The sequence below is a fragment of the Hemiscyllium ocellatum genome, chromosome X (genome assembly GCF_020745735.1).
Source record: "Hemiscyllium ocellatum isolate sHemOce1 chromosome X, sHemOce1.pat.X.cur, whole genome shotgun sequence".
Classification (NCBI taxonomy): domain Eukaryota; kingdom Metazoa; phylum Chordata; class Chondrichthyes; order Orectolobiformes; family Hemiscylliidae; genus Hemiscyllium; species Hemiscyllium ocellatum.
In genome coordinates, this window is record NC_083453.1 from 3,746,686 (window position 1) to 3,770,587 (window position 23,902).

General features: G+C 46.6%; 1 protein-coding gene across 3 annotated transcripts in view; it reads right to left on the minus strand.

Annotated features, from left to right (window-relative positions):
* LOC132805844 (activin receptor type-1B-like) overlaps positions 1 to 23,620 on the minus strand; it is a 62,396-nt gene extending 38,776 nt beyond the window's left edge. Inside the window, exon 1 of one of the 3 annotated variants that reach the window (XM_060821153.1) lies at positions 23,347 to 23,620. In XM_060821153.1, the coding sequence (XP_060677136.1) occupies positions 23,347 to 23,407 (61 nt within the window). In that variant the 5' untranslated portion in view covers positions 23,408 to 23,620. Of the gene's footprint in view, positions 1 to 16,079; positions 16,196 to 23,346 lie in introns of those variants that run through there. The other 2 variants (XM_060821152.1, XM_060821151.1) reach the window with 2 other exon arrangements.
* Positions 23,621 to 23,902: the final 282 nt, after the last annotated feature.

A 23,902-nucleotide genomic window follows, 5' to 3' on the forward strand; every position in this document is an offset into this window, starting at 1 on the left:
TCCATCTAAACCTTTAACACTATGGCAGTCCCAGTCTATGTTTTAAAAGTTAAAATCCCCTACCATAACTACCCTATTATTCTTACAGATAGCTGAGATCTCCTTACAAGTTTGTTTCTCAATTTCCCTCTGACTATTAGGGGGTCTATAATACAATCCCAATAAGGTGATCATCCCTTTCTTATTGCTCAGTTCCAAATAACTTCCCGGGATGTATTTCTGGGAATATCTTCCCTCAGTACAGCTGTAATGCTATCCCTTATCAAATACGCTACTCCCCCTCCTCCCTTGCTATCCTTCCTGTAGCATTTGTATCCTGGAACATTAAGCTGCCAGTCCTGCCCATCCCTGAGCCATGTTTCTGTAATTGCTATGATATCCCAGTCCCATGTTCCTAACCATGCCCTGAGTTCATCTGCCTTCCCTGTTAGACCCCTTGCATTGAAATAAATGCAGTTTAATTTATTAGTCCTACCTTGTCCCTGCTTGCCTTGTCTGTTTGACTCTCTTCTGTACCTGTCTCAGATTGATCTCTTTCCTCACTATCTCCCTGGGTCCCACCCCCCCCACCTTACTAGTTTAAATCCTCCCGAGCAGCTCTAGCAAATCTCCGTCAGTATATTAGCCCCCTTTCAACTTAGGTGCAATCCGTTCTTCTTGTACAGGTCACTTCTACCCCAAATGAAATTCCAATGATCCAAAAATGTGAATCCTTCTCCCATACACCAGCTCCTCAGCCATGCATTCATCTGCCCTATCCTCCTATTCCTGCCCTCACTAGCTCGTAGCACCAGGAGTAATCCAGATATTACTATTCGAGGACCTCCTGTTTAAATTCCTGCCTAACTCTATTCTCCCTTCAGAATCTCAACCTTTTCCCTTCCTATGGCCCCTCTCCGAGACATCCTGGATCCTGGCACCAGGGAAGCAACATAGTCTGGTTAGTCTCTGCTGGCCACAGAAACATCTGTCTGTACCTCGGACTACAGAATCCCCAAACACAATTGATCTCTTGGAAGCCGATCTTGGATGTTACAATAAGGTCACCTCTCATTCTTCTAAACCCCAATGAGTCCAGGCCCAACCTCCTCAACCTCTCCTCATGGGACAGTCCCTCCATACCCGGGATCAGCCGAGCGTACCTTCTCTGGTCTGCCTCCAATGTCAGTCTGTCTTTCCTCAGGTAAGGGGACCCAAACCTGTTCACAGTATTCCAGCTGTGATCTGACTGGTGCCTTGTATAGTTTTAGCAAAATCCTCCCCATTTCTATACTCCATTCCCTTTGGAATAAAGAGCAACATTCCATTTGCCTTCTCTAATGACCTCTGATTCACAGACAAGGATTCCCAAATTCGTGTTCTGTAGCTTTCTGCAGTCTTTCTCCATTTAAATAATATTCAGCTCCTCTATTCTTCCTGCCAAAGTAAATAACCTCACATTTTCCCCACGTTTTATTTCTACTGCCACTGAATTTATCTATATCCCTCTGCAGACTAAAGGTGGGTCATTCTCACTACTCATCTTCCCTCTTTAGCCCAACTAAAATTTCAGATTCCAGTTTACAAATAATAAAAAAAAAGTGTGTTGAGAGACATGACTACAAAAATCTTTGTTTTTTAAGAAACACAGGACAGTGGTTCATGTGTGGAATGAACTTCCTGAGGAAGTGGTGGATATGGGCACAGTTACAAAGTTTAAAAGATATTTGGATAAGGACATGAATAGAAAATGTTTGGAGGGAGGTGGGCCAAGAGCAGGCAGGTGGGACTAGTTTAGTTTGGGATTATGGGCGGCATGGACTGGTTGGGCCGAAGGGTCGGTGTTTCCATGCTGTATGACCAACTCAATCTACAAAATAGGGAGGGGGGGGGGGGGGGTTGGAGCTCAGAATACTGTCTGGTCTAAGTTGGCACGACAGTGATGAGGGATCTCTTTCGTTGAATTCTGCGTTCACTGTAATATGGACACTAGAATGGGTGTGGTAAGCATTAACTGAACTTTGTATCATGCTGATTTGCCTTCAGGGCACTGCAGTGAGCAGCTGGGAAGAGAAAAAAAAAATATCAATATTATATTCGAAATAGAAGAGAAAAAGGTTTGTTCCCGGTTTGAATACTTTCATTTCTCAGTTACATACAAAACAGAAGTTGGCATGGAAGTAAACCAGCAAGCCACAATTAGTCTAATTTTGTTATTCTTACATGGGGTTTGGCTGAGGCAATGCCAGAATTTATTGCCTGTCCCTAAACACCCAAGGCTGCGTCTTGCTCACTCGTTTCAGAGGGCAATTAAGAATCAACCATACTGCTGTGGGTCTGGAGTCACACACAACACTGGCTGGATACAAACAGCAGACCTTGGTGAGCCAGATGGGATTCTACACTCGTCGGATGGGAACGGTGACCATTCGACAGAGATTAGTTTATTATTCCAGGTTTTAATAGTCCAGATGCTGTCGTGGGATTTGAACCCATGCCTGCAGATCCTGAACCTGGGCCTGTAGATTACTTCACACTGCACTGCCACCTCCTATTGAAAAGGAGAATATAGATACATTTAAAATGGGAAGCGAAAAGGCCACAAGAGGGAAAAGGAAGAGAAGGCCACTTGGTGCATTTAACTAGATTCCTTACAGTGTGGAAACAGGCTCTTCGGCCCAAGTCTACACTAACCCTCTGAAGAGTAACCCACCCAAACCCAATTCCCACTGACTAATGCACCTAACCCTATGGGCAATTTAGCATGGCCAATTCACCTAACCTGCACATCTTTGGACTGTGGGAGGAAACCAGAGCACCCAGAGGAAACCCACGCAGGCACGGGGAGAATATCTGTGTAGAGTTTGCACACAGTCACCAGAGGCTGGAATCGAACCCAGGTCCCTGGCGCTGCGAGGCAACAGTGCAAACCACTGAGCCACCATGCCATGATGAAGGCACCTGGAAAACAGCCCAGGAAGAGCTCGAATGCTAGTTTAGACTAGTTGGGCCGAAGGGCCTACATCCCACGCGGTTGGTGTTGGGAGAGTACCCAGCCTGCAAATAGAATTTCCAAGCCATACTTTGAAGTGTGTACTTTTTAAAATGACAGTAAAAAGAAAGCCAGACTAGGGTAATGTACAAGATGTTAATGATAACCTTGTGAAAAGTTTAGCTGTTTCCAGGCCCCCTCTGCCATAGCAACCACTACTGCCAGTGGGCCACCTGCTGGAAGTGTGGGAGATGCCAAAGTTTACACACTAATGTTAGAGGAGGAATGCGGTCACCCTCCCTTCCCATACTGCTCCAGTTGGTGCCAACTACTGCCAGAGAACATGGCACTCACTGGTTGCTAGGAGCTACCTCAGCAGCACAGCCATTCTTCATGATTTGCACATTGAAAAAACTAAACAGTTGCCAATATGCTGTCAGTCATTGGATGTGGGTATTATGAGCAAGGCTAGCACTTAGCCAGAGACCTTAGCTGAACCCCCCATTATCAACACCCTGGGGGTTACCACTGACCAGAAACTCAACTCATCCGGTTGGCTACAAAAGGAATCCTGCAGCAAGTGACTCCCCAAAGCCCGTCCCACCATCGACAAGGCACAAGTCAGGAGCGTGATGGAAAACTCCCCACTCGAGTGTTGGAGCTACCCCTATCCAGGACAAAGCAGCCCACTTGATTGTCAGTGGGGGAGGGAGGGGATGTGTCACTCCGTGTGTACCAAGTACAAAACGCACTGCAGAATTTCAAAGACCCTCAGGCAGCACCTTCCAACCCACAACCACTTCTGTCTAGAAGGACAAAGGGCAGCAGATACAGAATCCCTACCATGCGGAAGCAGACCATTCAGCCCATGAGTCCACACCAACCCTACAAACAGCAACTCACCCAGACCCATCCCATCCCCATAAGCCTGATTTACCATGGCTACTCCACATAGCTTTCAGGGATGTGCAGGCTACAGGGCAATTTAACAATGACCAATCCACCTAACCTGCAAAGTCAGCTCTACAGCATGGAAACAGACCCTTCGGTCCTACTCACCCATGCCAACCAGCTATCCTAAATTAATCTAGTCCCACTTGCCAGCATTTGGCCCATATCCCTCTAAACCCTTCCTATCCATATACCTTTTTAAAAAAAAGTTGTAATTGTACCAGCCCCCACCACTTCCTCTGGCAGCTCATTCCATACACGTACCACTCTGAAAAAGTTACTCTTCACGTCCCTTTTAAATCTTTCCCCTCAAACCTATGCCCTCTAACCTCTGGACTCCCCCCACCCTGGGGGTGCAAAAAAAAGACTTTGCCTACTTACCTGACGCATGCCCTTCATGATTTTATAAACTTCTCTATAAAAGGTCACCCCTTAGCCTCCATCACTCCAGGGAAAAACAGCCCCAGCTAATTGAGCCTCTCCCTATAGCTCAAACTCTCCAACCCGGGCAACATCCTTGTACAAAAAGTTAAAAATCTCAACGCCAGGTTATAGTCCAACACGTTTAATTGGAAGCACCAGCTTTTGGAGCAACGCTCCTTCATCAGGGGGTAGTGGAGGTCTCAATCCTATCCACTAGCACCTGATGAAGGAGCAGCGCTCTGAAAGCTCATGCTTCCAATTAAACCTGTTGGACTATAACCTGGTGCTGTGAGATTTTAAAAAAACTTTGTACACCCCAGTCCAACACCAGCATCTCCAAAACATCCTTGTAAATTTTTTCAAGTTTCACAACATCCTTCCTATAGCAGGGAGACCAAAATTGCACGCAGTATTCCAACAGTGGCCTAACCAACGTTCTGTACAGCCGCAACATGACCTCCCAACTCCTGTACTCAATACCCTGACCAATAAAGGAAAGCATACCAAACACCTTCTTCACTATCCTATCTACCTGCGACTCCACTTTCAAGGAGCTATGAACCTGCACTCCAAGGTCTCTTTGTTCAGCAACACTCCAAGACCTTTTCATTTTTGGATTTTTTTTTTGCGATGTTCAAATTAGCATCCAGCAGGGCGTTTTACCTGAAATGGCACGGTGTTACATTATTCGTGTAACAAAAAACTGGGACCAGATGTTGTTGTATTGAAGGATCCACAGATATTTATTACAACAAGAGCTTGGGACAGGGGCTGCATCAGGGCTCAATAACTGGTGCTCCAATGGGTTTGTAATCGATTAAGGCAGAAGGCCACAGCTCAGGTCATGGGCCTGAGTCAAAAGTCTTTCCACACCGGTGTTTTTTTATCATTGTAAATTACAACAACTGTTATTTCCAAGCATTACATTCCTGGCAGACATTAGCATCTGGGTGACCACGAAGCCAGTTATGGGGAACCTGCTGCTATTAGCCGTGATGTGGAAGAGCTGGTGTTGGACTGGGGTGGAAAAAAGATTTTTTTTAAAAAAACACCAGGTTATAGTACAACAGGTTTATTTGGAAGTACTAGCTTCGGAGCTGCTCCTTCATCAGGTAGTTGTGGAGCAGGATCATGAGACACAGAATTTATAGCAAACGATCACAGAGTCATGCAACTGAAACAATACCTATTTTGTAAGAAAACCTGAAGTTATCATCTTGAGAATGTGACTTGAGCAAAGTTCTGGGATTTACATATTAAAACGAACAGAGACCAACAGCCCATTCTCAAAGATAAAAGACTTAACAGCAATCTAGGCTTGTTCAATATTGCTTCAGTCACAGGACTCTAATCATTCGCAATAAATTCTGTCTTATGATCCTTTGCCACAGTTACCTGAAGCAGCAGCACTCCCAAATAAGCCTGTTGGATCGTAACCTGGTGTTGTGCAGTGAGCGTGAGAGAACGGTGCTTCAGGAGATCAGAGGCAAGGTGGAGTACAATACCTTCATAGTCTCCACTCAGACACACACACACAATCCTTAAAGGCTAAGCCTGTGTAAACCATATCAGGGGTCACCTTGCATGTGGAGGAATAGCTCAGTGGATAAAAAGGCACTAAACTGTGCACACAAATACTATTCACAATTCAAGAGCATGCCAACTGCGATTTTGTTTTGGTGAAACCAGTAAAGTGAGTCGTCCACAAACAACTTTTAAAACTAAGAAGCAGAAATAATACTGCCTGCAGGAGTAGTAGACTCGCCAACTTTTAAAAAAAAAGGTACTTAAATGGTCATTGGATAAACATATGGATGAAAATGGAATAGTGTAGGATAGATGGGGTTCAGATTGATCTTGTGCCGACCTGTGAAACCATAGTGAATGATTATGATGTGGTAGGCAGAGACGTGGTTACAGGGGGGTCAGGACTGCCAGTTAAACCTCCCAAGGATGTTCAACTTATTGAAAAGACAGGGAGGTGGGCAGAGGGGGTGGGGTTGCCTTGTTAGTTAAGAACAAAATTAAATCTATGGCATTGAATGACATAGCGTCGGATGAGGTGGAGTCTGTGTGGGTGGAATTGAGGAACCACAAAGACAAAAAAAACCATAATTGGAGTTGTGTACAGACCTCCTAACAGTGGTCAGGACCAGGGACGCAACATGTACCGGGAAATAGAGGGGGCATGTCAGAAAGGCAAGGTCACGGTGATCATAGGAGACTACAATATGCAGGTGGACTGGGTAAATAATGTTGCCAGTGGATCCAAAGAAAGGGAATTCATGGAATGCTTACAGGATGGCTTTTTGGAACAGCTCGTCCTGGAGCCCACAAGGGAGCAGGCTATTCTGGACCTAGTGCTTTGCAATGAACCAGACTTTTATAAAAGATCTTAAAAGTAAGGGAACCTTTAGGAAGCAGTGATCATAATATGGTAGAGTTCAGTCTGCAGTTTGAAAGAGAGAAGGCAAAATCGGGTGTAATGGTATTACAGTTAAATAAAAGGTAATTATGAGGGCATGAGAGAGGAACTGACAAAAATAGACTGGAAGCAGAGCCTAGTGGGGAAGACAGTAGAGCAAAAATGGCAGGAGTTTGTGGGTATAATTGAGAACACTGTACAGAGGTTCATCCCCAAGAAAAGAAGGATTATCCGGGGAGGGATTAGACAGCCATGGCTGACAAAGGAAGTCAGGAAATGTATTAAAGAAAAAGAGAGATCCTATAAAGTGGCCAAGAGCAGTGGGAAATCAGAAGATTGGGAAGGCTACAAAAACAAAGAGGATAACAAAGAGTAATAAGAAAGGAGAGGATCAACTATGAAGGTAGGCTAGCCAGTAATATTAGAAATGATAGTAAAAGTTTCTTTCAATACGTAAGAAACAAACGGCAGGCAAAAGTAGACATTGGGCCACTTCAAACTGATGCTGGAAGCCTAGCGATGGGAGATAAGGAAATAGCAGGAGAACTTAACAAGTACTTTGCATCAGTTTTCACAGTGGAAGGCACGAGTAATATCCCAACAGTTAAAGGGAGTCAGGGGGCTGAGTTGAGTATGGTTGCCATTACAAAAGAGAAAGCGTTAGAAAAGCTAAAAAAGGTCTTAAAATTGATAAATCTCCTGGCCCCGATGGGATACATCCTAGAGTTCTGAGAGAGGTGGCTGAGGAAATAGCGGAGGCATTGGTTGAGATCTTTCAAGAGTCACTGGAGTCAGGGAAAGTCCCGGATGATTGGAAAATTGCTGTTGTAACCCCCTTGTTCAAGAAAGGGTCAAGACAAAAGATGGAAAATTATAGACCAATTAGCCAAACCTCAGTTTTGGTAAAATTCTAGAATCCATCATTAAGGATGAGGTTTCTAAATTCTTGGAAGAGCAGAGTCCGATTAGAACAAGTCAACATGGATTTACTAAGGGGAGGTCATGCCTGACAAACCTGTTAGAATTCTTTGAAGAGGTAGGTGAGACCAGGGAAACCCAGTGGATGTGGTCTATCTAGACTTCCAAAAGGCCTTTGATAAGGTGCCACACGGGAGGCTGCTGAGCAAGGTGAGGGCCCATGGTGTTTGAGGTGAGCTACTGGGATGGATTGAGGATTGGCTGCCTGACAGAAGGCAGAGAGTTGGGATAAAAGGTTCTTTTTCAGAATGGCAGCCGGTGACAAGCGGTGTCCCGCAGGGTTCAGTGTTGGGGCCGCAGCTGTTCATGTTATATATCAATGATCTGGATGAAGGGACTGGGGGCATTCTAGTGAAGTTTGCTGATGATACGAAGTTCGGTGGACAGGCAGGTAGTACTGAGGAAGTGGGGAGGCTGCAGAAGGATCTAGACAGTTTGGGAGAGTGGCCCAGGAAATGGCTGATGGAATTCAATGTGAGCAAATGCGAGGTCTTGCACTTTGGCAAAAAGAATAAAAGCATAGACTACTTTCTAAACGGTGAGAAAATTCGTAAAGCCAAAGTACAAAGGGATCTGGGAGCTCTAGTCGAGGATTCTCTAAAGGTAAACATGCAGGTTGAGTCCGTGATTAAGAAAGCGAATGGAATGTTGTCACTTATCTCAAGAGGGTTGGAATATAAAAGCACCATTGTGCTACTGAGACTTTATAAAGCTCTGGTTAGGTCCCATTTGGAGTACTGTGTCCAGTTTTGGTCCCCACACCTCAGGAAGGACATACTGGCACTGGAGCATGTCCAGCAGAGATTCACACGGATGATCCCTGGAATGGTTGGTCTAACATATGAGGAACGGCTGAGGATCCTGGGATTGTATTCATTGGAGTTTAGAAGATTAAGGGGAGATTTAATAGAAACGTACAAGATAATACATGGCTTGGAAAGGGTGGATGCTAGGAAATTTTTTCCGTTAGGTGAGGAGACTAGGACCTGTGGACACAGCCTTAGGATTAGAGGGGGTCAATTCAGAACAGAAATGCGGAGACATTTCAGCCAGACAGTGGTGGGCCTGTGGAATTCATTGTCGCAGAGTGCAGTGGAGGCTGGGACGCTAAATGTCTTCAAGGCAGAGATTGATAAATTCTTGATGTCACAAGGAATTAAGGGCTTTGGGGAGAATGCAGGTAAGTGGAGTTGAAATGCCCATCAGCCATGATTGAATGGCGGAGTGGACTTGATGGGCCAAATGGCCTTACTTCCACTCCTATGTCTTATGGCCTTAAGATCAAGGGCCAAAGGGCCTGTACTGCACCGTAATGTGCTATGTTCATTTCTCCTGCTGGTTCCTCCCACCAAATGTTCACTTGGAGACAAAACGTTAACATAACAAGATTCGAGACAGGAGAAAGCAGCTGAAGACTGCACACGCACAATTAGACAAGCAACCAAAGCAAACACTAGCAAAAATAAAAAAGTCAGGCAAAAAAAAAATTGACAGACTTGCACAAAAAAAAGGGAACACTGGTTTATGGCTCATCAGATGCCCCAAGGGGCAGATGCAGATTTGGTGTTAGCTAGAGATTTTCCACTCCAAGTCCAATGTCATGCTGATTTCATCACCCTTGTGTGGGCAGGAGAATGTTAGACAGGTGAGAAGAGCAAGCTGCTTAATCCCTAGTTGCCTGGGCAATAAAAGGATGGAGAGTGTGCAGGGGCTCATTTGTAACTGTCTCACTAATCAACACTGATCACACACACAGTCTTAATATAGCCACTGGGTGACTGCCACATTGTAGCCCAGCAAAAAGCAAGAATCCTGCAACACGGAAATGCAAGCAGGGACAAGAAAAATAAAATTCAAAAAGGGAGTCAGAGATTGCAAAATAGTGACGTGGAAGAGGTACAAAGCCCCATCTTCAACTTAGAGTCATACAGCACAGAAATAGACCCTTTGTTATAACCAGTCCATGCCAACCATAATCCCAAACTAAACTAGTCCCACCTGCCTGTTCCTGGCCCATATCCTTCCAAACCTTACCATTCATGTCCTTATCCAAAAGGTCTTTTAAACATTGTAACTGTACCCACATCCACCACTTCCTCAGGAAGTTCATTCCACACGCAAACCATTCTGTGTAAAAAAAAAGTATGCCTAGTGTCTTTTTTAAATCTCTCTCCTCTCACCTTAAAAACGTGCCCCCTAGTCTCAAAATCCACCATCCTCGAGAGAAAGAAAAACATTTCCCATTAACTTGATCTATACTTCTCATTATTTTATAGAGCTTTGAGACGGCCATCCCTCAGCCTCCTGTGCTCTAGTGAAAAAAAGTCTCAGCCTCTCAAACCCTCGGTTCCTGGCAGCATCCTGGTAAATCTCATCTAAAGCCCATCCAACTGAGTAATATCCTGGAAACAGGAGAAACTTGGAGCCAGAAATTCCTCCCATGACACAATGAATTCACATTTCATAGCTGTTCCAGGATATTAATAAAAATGTAACCTCTACCCCACCCTCCAGACAGTTCCCCCAAGGAGAAAGGTTTAAACAAAATAGATAGAGGGATATTAAAGACTGGGGATCAAATCTTTGCCCCCTGGACCAGATTTCATAAGCATCTCAAAATTTTCTCAGATGGATTTTTAAAAAAAATATTACTGGCACATGTGCGTGGGCACAGCAAAAACTTCTGCTTTGCGTGGAAAGCATTTGGGAAGGAATTCCAGAACTTGGAATCCAGGAAGCTGAAAGCAGTGAAGAAAAAGCGAGTGACGCTCAAGGGAATGCCCAATCCTGAAGAAGGGCTCATGCCCGAAACGTCGGCTCTCCTCCTTGGATGCTGCCTGACCTGCTGCGCTTTTCCAGCAACACATTTTCAGCTCTGACCTCCAGCATCTGCAGTCCTCACTTTCTCCTCCATGCTCAAGGGAGGCCGGAATTAGCAAGAATGCAGAGACTGGAGGACGAGAGTAGGCCAAGCAGCACAGAGGGGAGTTGACAGAGGGCAAGAATGCTTTTCAAAACCACCACACAAAAACAGTTTGATCACCTTCTGGCTTTCAGTCACAATGTGTCTAGGCCGTTTGGGAGTGATGTCTAGGGAGACGCATCCAAAACAGGACCTGTATTGTTCCACAGCACCGAATCCCTATCACTTACTTAATCCTGATTACACCTCTTAAACTCCAATGGCCTCAAGCAAACTTCTAGAGAGGTCACAGAGAGAACAATGAACAGACATCGCCTGTTAAGCATCAATCTTCTGCTGTTCACCACCCTTTCCTCCTCTCCCCCCCCCCCCCCCCCCCCCCCCCACCTTTGCAGTTACATTTCCACACTTTTTAATCTGATTTGGTTTATTAATGTCACGTGTACCTAGAGATACGGTGCAAAGTATTGTACTATGTGCTAACCAGACAAACTATACCTTGCATAAAGTTTTTAAAAAAAACAAAAAACAAAACAAAACACACACAAACACCAGGTTAGAGTCCAACAGGTTTATTTGGAAGCTACTACTACTCCATCAGATTAGATTAGATTACTTAGTGTGGAAACAGGCCCTTCGGCCCAACAAGTCCACACTGACCCTCTGAAGCGCAACCCACCCATACCCCTACATTTACCCCTTACCTAACACTACAGGCAATTTAGCATGGCCAATTCACCCGACCCACACATTTTTGGACTGTGGGAGGAAACCGGAGCACCTGGAGGAAACCCACGCAGACACGGGGAGAACGTGCAAACTCCACACAGTCAGTCGCCTGAGGCAGGAATTGAACCCGGGTCTCAGGCGCTGTGAGGCAGCAGTGCTAACCACTGTGCCACCCACAAAGTTCATCAGCTACCTGAAGGGGCAGCGCTCAAAGCTCACGCTTCCAAATGAAGCTGTTGAGACTGTAACCTGGGTGTTGGAGAGATTGTAATTTTGTCCACCCCAGTCCAACACCAGCTCTCCACATCATTTCATAAGGATGACATCAGGGCAACCGAACAGAATGTAGCATATAGGGTCACAGCCAAAATGCCAAGAAAGATCAACTCTAATATCTCGAGGGGTCCGTTCAGAAGTCAAATAACTGCGGACGAAATGGTTCTTAAAATCGTCCATACACTCTTGCATCTTCTGCTCGATGGAAGAGGCAAAAAGTATCAAGATATTCTCAACCCAAAAGCTGTTGGGGCATTTTCAGCCCCCGTTATTCACAAGCCGTACTGACAGCTCGGTTTTATTTTTTTTTGCTTAAAAAAAAGAAATCATTTAACCTATTTTTCTAACCAACCTGCTCAGAGAGGTCATGACACACCCCTGGATCTTGAGCCTGGGCTTGCAGGTTCAGAGATAGGGACACCACCACTGCATCCACTAGAGGGCCATCGAGTTAAACTTGGTTTCTCAGTTCCCAGCGGAACCAGAGCTTTTTCCAAAATCGACCTATTCAGGGGATGTAAATGACACCTCTGGAGCAGCTGAGACTTGAACCTGGGCCTCCCGGCCCAGAGGTTGGGACACTGCTGTTGTGCCACAAGGCGGCCCTTTGTTTAATCCAGCTCTGTCCCAACCCCACCTCAACAACAACCTGGTGCCGAAAATCACATTAGCGAGTTACAAGAAGATTTGTAGCTCAGCTTGGAGGTCCTGGACGTAGGTTTGCTCACTGAGCTGGAAGGTTCATTTTTCAGTCGTTTCGTCACCATACTAGGTAACATCTTCAGTGAGCCTCTGGACGAAGCACTGGTGGCATGGCCCACTTTCTATTTGTTTAGGTTTCCTTGGGTTGGTGTTGTTAACTACGCAGAGCAGAGGAAAATCACCAATACAGCATAGTCAAAAAGAACAGGTACCCAATGAACAAAGTCCGCCAATTTCTCAGCAACAAACCTCAACAAGCAGACAGAACGCACCCAGAAACCATAGCCACCTCTTCCCTACATCAAAGGCATCTCGAAAATGACTGCCAGACTACTCAGACCCCTTGGTATCATAGTAGCCCACAAACACACTAAAAACAGCAGCTAAAATGAACTTAAGACCCTATACAGGCAACAAGCAAAACTAATGTCATTTACAAAATACCGTGCAAGGTAGGCCACTATAGGAATATTGCGTGCAATTCTGGTCTCCTTCCTATGGGAAAGATGTTGCGAAACTTGAAAGGGTTCAGAAAAGATTTACAAGGATGTTGCCAGGGTTGGAGGATTTGAGCTACATGGAGAGGCTGAACAGGCTGGGGCTGTTTTCCCTGGAGCATCAGTGGCTGAGGGGTGACCTTAGAGGCTTATAAAATTATGAGGGGCATGGATAGGGTAAATAGGCAAAGTCTTTTCCCTGGGGTCAGGGAGTCCAGAGCTCGAGAGTATAGGTTTAGGGTGAGGAGAAAGATATAAAAGGAACCTAAGGGGCAACTTTTTTCACGCAGAGAGTGGTATGTGTATGGAATGAGCTGCCAGAGGAAGTGGTGGAGGCTGGTACAGTTACAACATTTAAAAAAAGAGGTATCTGGATGGGTATATGAATACCCAGCTGGGTGCTGGTAGGTGGCACTAGATTGGGTTGGGATATCTGGTCAGCATGGATAGGTTGGACCGAGGGTCTGTTTCCATGCTGTACATCTCTATGACTGACTGTAACAAACACTACATTGGGCAAACAGGCAGAAAACTAGCCACCAGGATACATGAACATCAACTTGACATGACGTCTCTCACTAGTGTCCTTACACACGGATGAGGAAGGACACCACATCAACCCTAGGACAGGCCAAACAAAGACATGCACAAGAATTCCTAGAAGCATGGAATTCCAACTGGAACTCTATCAATAAACACCAAGTTAGTTCCAATCTACCACTCCCTGAGAAAAGGAACAGGAAATGACATCACCAGCCCAAGGAAACCTAAACACAAACAGAAAGCAGACTATACCACCAGTTCTTCACCCGGAGGTTCACTGATGGCGTTACCGAGTACGGTGACAAGATGTCCGAAAACAAACGGCCAGCTCAACGAGCAAACCAACATCCGAAAATCATGTTATTCAAGACCTGTAGCTTATTTGTCTAGTGCCCTTTACCATAATGGACTTCACAAGGAGTGTCATGAGAGAACCGAGCCACATATTATGGCAGTTGTCCAACAAAATCCAGTCAAAAGCAGCAGGATTTAAAAGAGTGCCGTAAACAAGGGGGAAAAAGGTGAGGTGGAAGGGATTTGCAGAGCTGGGAGGCCAGGCAACTGGGAGGTGGTGGTGGCTGCTGCCTTTTCCTACCAACTCCAGCACAACCCAGGGGTTTTCTTACTGAAGCAAGGCACCTTTGTGAACAGGAACAGAAGGAGAGAGGAGAGGATGGGGGTGGGGGGTTGGAATTTTGACCGACAGCAGAAAGGATTCAAAACTAGGTGGAAAGTAGCCGTTCGGTCCCTTGAGTGGCCGGTATCCCATTGGCACCTGAGGGCAAATGTGTCAAGCAGGTGGGAGGTGCCAAACAACCAAAAGGCAGGATTGTAGGGCTCCAGCTCTTCCTCCCCCCTCTCCCCCCACCAATCCCATCTATCCAGCCTTGACAAAAATAATGTCTCAATCAGATTCCCTCTCCTAAGCTCGTGTGAATACAGGTCCAGTTGAACCAATCTCTCCACGTAGCACAGCCCTGTTTTCCCCAGTCTCAGTCGAGTGAACTTTCACTAACCTCCCTCTAACAGCAAGTGTATCCTTTCTTAAATAGGAGAGCAGAATTGCACACAATACTCCAGGATGCGGCTTCACCAAGGCCCTGTATCAGGGTAAACACAGGAAGGATCATCCCAATGACTAGAAGGGGGGGGGGGGGGGTCAACCTTTAAAAGGATACAGGGTTGACCACTTAGGATTGAGCAGGAGAAGAGATGCCTTCTCTAGAGAGTGGGGGCACCTGCGGAGTTCTCTGCCACAGAAAGCAGTTGAGCCCAGAACACCGAATACTTCCAAGAGGCTTGGTATCGTTCTTAGGGCTGAAGGGTCAGAGAGTATGGGATTAAAACAAGAACCTGGGACTGAGATGGATGATCAGCCATGACCATATTGAATGGTGGGGCAGGTTTGAAAGGCCGAATGACCACCACCTGCTCCTATTTTCGACGGGGGGGACGGGGGGGGGGTGGAAGAAAGAGGAGGAATCCTAAGTTAAGTGCCCAATGTTAACATCACCAATAAAACCAATGTGGGGGGGGAAAACGAAGGGGGCTCAGGAGGAAATGCCTTCAGAGAGATGAAACATATGGAATGGTTGCACTGGGAGCAGTCGAGTGGAAATAATGAACACACAGTGGGGTGGGGAGGAGTGGAAGAATACATAGTCAGGGAAGATGAAGTGGATGGGAAGGGGTTTTTCTTTTAAACAAGTATGGCATTAGGGTGGCACTGACATTTATTACCCCATCTGTAATCGCCCCTTGAGAAGGTGGGGGTGAGCTGCCATCTTGAACCACTACAGTCCACGTGCTATGGGTGGACCCACAATGCCCTGAGGGAGGGAATTCCAGGATTTTGACGCAGCGACACTGAAGGAATAGCGATATATTTCCAAGTCAGGATGGCGAGGGGCTCGGAGGGGAACTTGCAGGGGGTGGTGTTCCCATGTATCTGCTGCCCTTGTCCTTCTAGATGGAAGTGGTGGTGGGTTTAGAAGGAGCTGCCTGAGGATCTTTGGTGAATTCCTGCAGGGCATCTTGTAGATGGTACACACTGCTGTTACTGAGCGTCGGTGGGGGGAGGGAGGGGATGGTTGTGGATGTCGGGCCAATCAAGCGGCTGCTTTGTCCTGGATGGTGTCGAGCTTCTTGAGTGTTGTTGGAGCTGCCCCCATCCAGGGGCAAGTGGGGAGTATTCCCTCACCCTCCTGACTTGTGCCTTGCAGATGGTGGGACAGGCTTTGGGGAGCTAGGAAGGGAGTTACTTGCTGTTGAATTCCCCCCCTGCCTGGTATCTGCTTTGGTAGTCACTGTATTTACACAGCGAGTCTGAGTTTCTGGTCAATGGTAACACCATTTAACAAAGAGTAGTGATTCGATTCTCTTATTGGAGAGGGTCATTACCTGGCATTTGTGTGGCACGAGTATTACTTACTACTTGGCAGTCCTCGTACACCACAAAGCAACAGGGCTGAATGGCCTGTCCCCACGCTGCATGCTAACCAAAATGCCACACCAAAACTGCAGCAAGATAAAAGTGTACTGCCATATGAAACACTCAAGACTTGTCAACATTGGCATCACTGAACCACTCCAAACAAACTGCTCTGTATCGTATATTTTCGGCAGCTAACATCATTAGAAAAGAAAATAAATAGTTTGCACCACTGCTGAAGTCATTGAACTCCTTCCCTGTTAATCCCCTGCCAGCCCTGGCCTGTAATAGTGGGGCATAGCAGCATCTCATCACTTGGAACATGGCCGTCTGGTCGGTAAGTCATCGAGTGTGCTGACCTTGCCTGCAGAGAGAGAGAGTCTGTATTTTCTAAACGCTCACCCAAAAGATGCAGAAAAAGGGCAGGCTAAACGGCGAGCAGTCAGGAACCCTGACCCCTTTTGCTTCCATCCTCCCCCACCTTTTAGCGTCCGTATTCCCGATTCTCAGCATCCCGTAGCATTTTGCTTTTGCAACCAAGTCCCACTTTTCGACACAAACCCCCCCTCTGTGGGAACTTCGGGCGTGAAGAGGCCAAACAACAATGGCACCTCCAAGCACACAGTTGGGCAAGAGGGTCACACAAGGGGTTAAACCCGACTCTGATGTGAGAGAGAAAAAAAAAAGAGACAGGAGACAACACAAAGGGTGACACAATGAAAGTTGACCTCACAGCCTGGTGGCAAGATGAACTGAATAAAAAAAAGAATGATATTTCCTTTACCTCAGTCGAGGTATTCTTTAGCTACCCTTCGGGGACAGTAGGTACCTGCGTACCAATTTAATGCCAAGCTAGTGGTCCCTGCAAAGCCTTTATCCAATATTTATATGACTAACTATTCTTGTGTTGGGAGGACCGTACAGTAAATCACAGTGATTCAACATAGTCAGAAATGGGAAGGAAGGGGTGCAGGCAAAGTGTCAGTATCTCAGAAAGTAACATTTCAAATAAGTTGTCACGAAGATGTATGCCGTACTTGTAGTCCCATGATTTTTTTTCTTCCCATGCATGGGAAGATGGCATCACTGGCTAGGCCAGCATACACTACCCATCCAGGTTTCGGTCAAGCCATTGACTACATTCAAGCGATGGCTAGATAAAGCACTAGGGCAAATGGGATCAAAGGTTATGGGGAGAAAGCAGAATTAGGCTGTTGAGTTGGATGATCACCCATTATTGCAAAGAATGGCAGTGCAGGGCCGAATGGCCTCTTCCTAACTTCTAGGTTTTTGATGTATCAAGAGTCAACCACCTTGCTGTGGGTCTGGAATCCGGTGTAGGCCAGATCAGGCAAGGATGGTTCCTAAAGGATGTTAGTGAGCCAGATGGGTCCTTCCAACAATCGACAATGGATTCACTGTCGTCGTTTGCCCCTCAATTCCAGGTTTTTATTTTAACCCGGCTCCCCAGAACATTATGGAGGATCTAATTACTGCAGATGCTGGAATCAGACACACAGAGTGGAGTGGGCAACACACGTGCAATAGTTTGGAGGTTTGTGCTGGGGGCGAAAGGGTGTTGCTCGCTCAGATTAAGTGATTGGAATGAGAGAACGGCAGAACAATGGTGTGTCTACCTCCCAGACTCGAAAGGACAGAGTGGAATTTAGTGAAGGGGGTGGGGTTCTTACCCACCAGACTTTCAATGAGAGTGGACCAGAAGGCCGTGTTCCAAGTGATGAGATACTGCCAGGTCCGGAAGGCCTTCAAGTACCTTTCAAAAATGGTGAACCAATTCCCATTTCTTTCAGCTTGTAATCATGTCCTCCTCCTCCCACTCCAGAGGGACTGTCTGTCCTTCCCAGTCTGGCAGAACAATGGTGTGCCTTTCTCACATCCCCATCACTTAATGGAACCTATTAACATCTTTTCTCCACCAGCAGCCTGCACCCACCACCTCTGCCCCGAACTGTAGCATAAATGCTGTCTCTGTCTCTCCCCCACCCCCCCCCACTTTACTTTACTTCAGCACTGATGAGGAGTCATCTCGACTCAAAATGTTAGCTTACCCACCCTCCCTGGATGCTGTCCGGCCCACTTATCTCCAGCCTTTGTTGTTTTCCCCCAGAACATTATCACTGGATTGTCAATCCTGAGTCCCAGATAACATAATTCGGCTGTCACCTTGACTTAAAAGGCAACCACACCCTGATCTCGCACACAGTGCACTATGATAGCCTATCACATTGCTAGAAGTTTCTTTGTGCTTTACGAAGGCTGTTGTACACCACAGGCAAACAAAACTTTAATGCCCTTGGCTGGTATTGTACCCAGCCTCAGATTTAGCTGATTGCAATGACAACCCTCTCCAATTTTATAGACTGTTAACCCCCAGGCACCTCACACAAGTAATCAACAGCCCAACACTACCCATGCCCTCAAACACATCCAAATTGTTAGCAGCTACTCAGTTGGCATCACACCTCCGACCACATTCTCGCTCTCTTTCACCCCCACAAATCTCAGTGTCGGCTCAAAGTCTCGAGCACAAAACTCCAGGCCGACACTCTGTGGGAGTGCTGCACTGTTTAAAAAAAAGGGCAAATTTCAGAATGGTACATTAAACAGAGCTCCACTCCAAAAGAGCAGGGATGTCCTCCCTGGTGTTCTGACCAATAGTCTTTTCAAAAATTAACCACTTGAAAAGCAGCACCTGGCCCATATCCCTCCAATCCCTTCCTACTCATACCCATCCAGATGCCTTTTAAAATGTTGCAATTGTACCAGCCTCCGCCACTTCCTCTGGCAGCTCATTCCATACACATACCACCCTGTGTGAAAAAGATGCCCCTTTTATATCTTTCCCCTCTCACCCTAAACCTATGCCCTTTTAGTTCTGGACTCCCCCATCCCAGGGAAAAGACCCTCATGTTTTGACCAAAGGATCTGTTTCCACGCTATACATCTCTTGGACTCGATGAAGTCACTGGGCACTCAGTTTTGTGGGATCTTGCTGTATACCAAATTGCTTGCTGTCTCATCTACATGACAGCAGTGATGGCCCTTTAACAGATATCCTATTGGCTGCAAAGTGAAGGCACTCCGCATATTAATTCACTTGTGAATCCTGCACAAGTTCCTTCCTCACTAACAAAGTCACCAGGGAGAACGCTAACTTATCACACCAGCTGGGAACAGCTCACCCGATCCAAGGCTGACTAGATCCCCATGCCCTGGAGCTAGCTGGCTGGTCTGCCTCCAAAGAGGTATTCCCTAGGGATAGAAGGAAATTTGAATAGAGTTCCCACACCTTACACAGACCAACAGCCCTTCTAGTCACTTGAACCAAGCCTAAACCCTGACAGGCTCCCTGTTGCAGGTCAGTGAATCATACGGAGTTTAAAATCTTAATGAGGAAGGGCTTTTCCTACAAATGACTCACAGATTACACCCCCATTAGCTGTGGCACAACAGCCAGCACACTCACTCCTGAATCAGAGGGTTCTCGGTCCAACACCCCCTCCAGGGCATTGGGGTGGGGGATTAACACAAGGCTGACATTCCGAATGCAATACTGAGGAATCACCATTAACTCTTTGCACGCTCACATTTAAAAAAAAATGACAGTGAATAAAGATCAACTATTTCCACTAGTTGGAGATTCGAGAACGGGGCTGGAGTGCATAGTCTGAGAATCAAGGTTCAGGAGAGATGTTAGGAAGCACTTCTACATACAGAAAAAAAAAAGGGTGGGCGAGATTCTCTGCTCCAATTTTCTGAGGAGAACCAGACTCTTGCTGCACCCATCAATATCTATCCTCAACCCATACAGATCATCTGCTCAATATCACATCCCTAGCCTGGCGTCTGCCTGTGCACACCTGGAAGCCATGTTTCCAACACAACGACTCTCGAAAAGCAATTCATCGGATTGGGAAATTCTGAAAGGCATTACAGAAAAAAAAAGAGCAGATCATCTCTTTATCAGGGTAGACAGTGTATTTTACTACAAAAAAAAAAGGGAGGAATGGTTAATTCCTTTTTAAAAAGTCCCAAAATACCACCTTTTACTCTGCTCACTATTCCAAGACCCCAGTGTCTTTTGTATCTGCAGATTTTAAATTATAAAAAAGGGGGAGGCTGGGGAAAGAGAAGCAGCTACTGACTCTCATTAAAACGCAGAAATATTTTAGGTGAAGCAGTAAAAATTCAAACATGATCCTACAGCACATGCCATAACTTGGTTACCTCGAAAATCAGATTACACAATCTTGCCACCTAGGATTTCAGCGAGAGAATAATGGCACACAGATCGAGTGCTGTTAACTCAACATCTGCTTTGAGCAGCAGAAAACACATCCGGCCAAACATCATTGCATCCTCAGGCTCTCTCTCAAAATAACACATCCCACAAGGGAAGGCACACTCAGCAACAACAATGGCAGAAAAGTGCAGGGGCGAGTCAAGAGCAATAATTGTATATAAAAAAAACACCGGTGAAAGAAAAAAAAAGGAGCTGTTCTGCCAATTCCAAGATAAGTAATACACAGGAAAGAAAAGGCTTCCTTCCAAAAAGGAAAAATAGATTATAAAAATAGGGAGGAGATTTTGCTATACTATACCTGGAATACCGTGAACAGTTTTGGGTCCGTTTATCAGAGGAAAGACAGATTGAGGCAGACCAGAGAAGGTACACTCAGCTGATCCCGGGTATGGAAAGGCTGTCCCTTGAGGAGAGGTTGGGCCTGGACTCATTGGGCGTTTAGGAGGAGAGGTGACCTTATTGAAACATCCAAGATTCCCTGGGGGACTTGACAGGGGGGATGCAGAGAGGTTGTTTCCCCTTGTGGGAGAGAGTCTAGGACCAGAGGGTACAATCCCAGAATAAGGGGTCACCCATTGCAGACAGAGATGAGGAGGAATTTCTTCTCTGAGGGGAGTGAGTCTGTGGAATTCTTTCCCACAGAGGGCTGTCGGAGCTGGGTCAGTGAGTATATTCAAGGCTGAGACAGAGGGATGTTTAATCAGGAAGGGGAATGGAGGGGTGATGGGGAAAAGGCAGGAGTGTGGGAGTTGGGGGGTAACAGAGCAGCCATGACATCATTGAATGCAGGAGCAAACTCGATGGGCTGAATGGCCGACTGCTGTTCCTATGTCTTATGGCTTTATAGTTCTAAAGGGTCACTGGACTCGACATTAACTCAATTTCTCTCTTCCCCAGATGCTGTCAGACCTGCTGAGTTTCTTCAGATGTTCTTGGAGTATGAACAAGTGTCAACTTGTCGTCCGAGTTCAGATTTGGGCCGGCAGTTCCAAAGTGAAAACGGAGCACCTATCTTCCTTTTCCCATCAATATCACCTCCTTCCCCAAAGTAGTCCCAACAGAAAGACAATTGTAGCATGGAGCTCAAAAAAAAAGGTGGTGTCATGGTGCATGTCTGTGTGCACGTGTATATGCCAGTCTCTGTAATAGATAGTATTGCCCAACTCTGGCCTGGGTTTGTGCTACAAATTGCATTTTGGGAAGGCAAAGGAGTACCCAGCGAATGGTTGGATCCAAGGAAGAGTAAAAAAAATTGGTGTAACATCAGTGGTCACATCCATAGGAAGTGAAAGGTGGGTTAAGGCAGCATATAGGATACTTGCAGGTATTAGTCAAGACAGTGGAGCAGGGAGGTTATGATGGAGCTTCTTTTTCAAGATTACTTAGTGTGGAAACAGGCCCTTCAGCCCAACAAGTCCACACCAACCCACCGAAGTGCAACCCACCCATACCCCTACATTTACCCCTTACCTAACACTACAGGCAATTTAGCATGGCCAATTCACCTGACCCGCACATCTTTGGACTGTGGGAGGAAACCGGAGCACCCGGAGGAAACCCACACAGACACGGGGAGAACGTGCAAACTCCACACAGTCAGTCGCCTGAGGCGGGAATTGAACCCAGGTCTCTGGCGCTGTGAGGCAGCAGTGCTAATAGACCCCAGCTTGAGTACTGTGTGCAATTCTGGCCACCACACCATAGAAATGATTGGGGGGGGGGGGGGGGGGGGGTAGAAAGGTGCAGAGATTCACCAGGATGTTGCCTGGGATGGAGCATTTCAGCGCTGGATACACTGGGGTGGTTTTCCTTGAAGCAGAGAAGGTGGAGGGGGAACCTGCTGGGGATGTACAAATACTGAAGGGCAGAAAGACAGAATAGACAGGGAGAAACCTCTCCCTTTAGCAGAGGGGTCAATGACCAGGAGGCATAGTTTTAAGGTCAGGAGCAGGAGATTGAGAGCAGAAATATTTTGACGAGCTCTTGAAATGCTCTAGCATACAAGGCTCTGGGTCAAGTGCTGGAAGATGGGAACGGATTGGATGACTGCAACAGACGCAATGGGCCGAAGGGCCTCTTCCCCTGCTGTAAAAATTCTGACTAGTTGAAAGTAAAGAAATTAAAAAAAAAACAAATCTGAGCCTTCTGGAAACTCTTCCTTTTTAAAAACAATAAAGGCATGTTTATCAACACAGCATTGTGGTGACCCAGGACTCACTGGCCAGGGTCACAAAACACCACCCCACCAAAAAAAAGGGCACTTTTTGGGCAAAGTGCCCAGGGGGCACAGGCACTTCAAAAACATAAGGGGGGGGGGCGACAGGAGGTTCAAAAAGGAACTGAACCCAGAAAAATAAAATTTTAAAAAAATTGCATCAGTGCTGATCATTCTCACTCAGTTAGAAAGCAGGGGTCACACCGGGACACAGTCCAAACACAGGGTCACCCAATGCCCACGGGGGGAAGCGGGCGTTGTGGTGATGAGGTGTTCATGTCAGTAATGACTGGGAGCCACCAATTAAACACCTCATCTCAGAAAATACCCCCCGCCCTCCCTTTGCCTCTGACAATAAACATCCGACTCCCCCTCCCCCGCACTGGATTTACACAGAACTGGTGACGTGTGGGGGAAACAATTAAAGTGAAGGGGGGGGGAAAGAGAGAGAGATTCATTGTGATTTGGGACTTCAGTGACTTATTCAGCAGGGCCAAGACAAAGGCCCCTGTAGGAAGAAAATACCTGTCGTTTATGTGTGCGCGCATGGGTGGGAGGAGGGAAAACAAGATGGATTGTTTCAACCAGTCGCAACAATTGAGACAAAGCATCAGTGAAAATGGAAGCGAAATGGAGAGAGAGAGAGAGAGAGAGAGATCACACACATGCACAATGCGGGTGGCTGGCCATAAGAAATTAGGTCTAAATCCAAGCGGTTCACTGGCTCCTCTTATTTTTGGCAAATCTCTCGAGGTGCCAGCCCCCCCCCCCCTTTGTAAACAACATTGTATCCGATTCCGGGCGCCATGTTGCGAGAACAGAGATGTAAATAAACATTTTAGACGCCTTCTGTTTTCTTTAGCAACACCACCCGCCTCCTCTCTCAAAACCAAACAGGACCCGGGCGCCGTCCTCTTCCTTCCCCCTCACAGCAGGTGAACTCCCCGAGAGAACTTACCGGCGCCGGTGTGGACGTTGAAGAGGAAAAAAACCGCATAGAACGGGTAGCCTTTAGCCATTCCTGCAGCTTGCCATCGCCCGGGAGATGCGGCGTGGGTGAAACTGACTAGAGGATAGGGAGAGGGGGGTTGAAATTAACCAACTACGGGGCCGCCTCACAGAGTGAAATCTACAAGAAGGGATCACTCCGCCTTCTCACCGATGCAATTCACAAATAACCAGCCCCCAGGAGGGGAGGGGCCCTTCGGCTTTGACCTTTTTTTTACTCTAGCTGTACATTGTAACCCTTCCGCTCCCGCGGCGTGCTCAATGTTGACAAGATGCTGCGGAGAGACCTCAACAGGGGCGTGCATTCACCTCTCCGAGCCCTTTGCAGTCGCCCTGGTCCTGACACAAATCAAAAGACGCCGATCTGGGGTCTTCTTCCCGGCCTCAGGTCCGACCCACTCCAGAGATGTGTAAAAATATCTCTAACCTACAAAAGGAATGTGGACAGAGAGAAACTAAGAGTTAAAAATTCCACATGAATGACCTATCGGAACAAATAAACACCT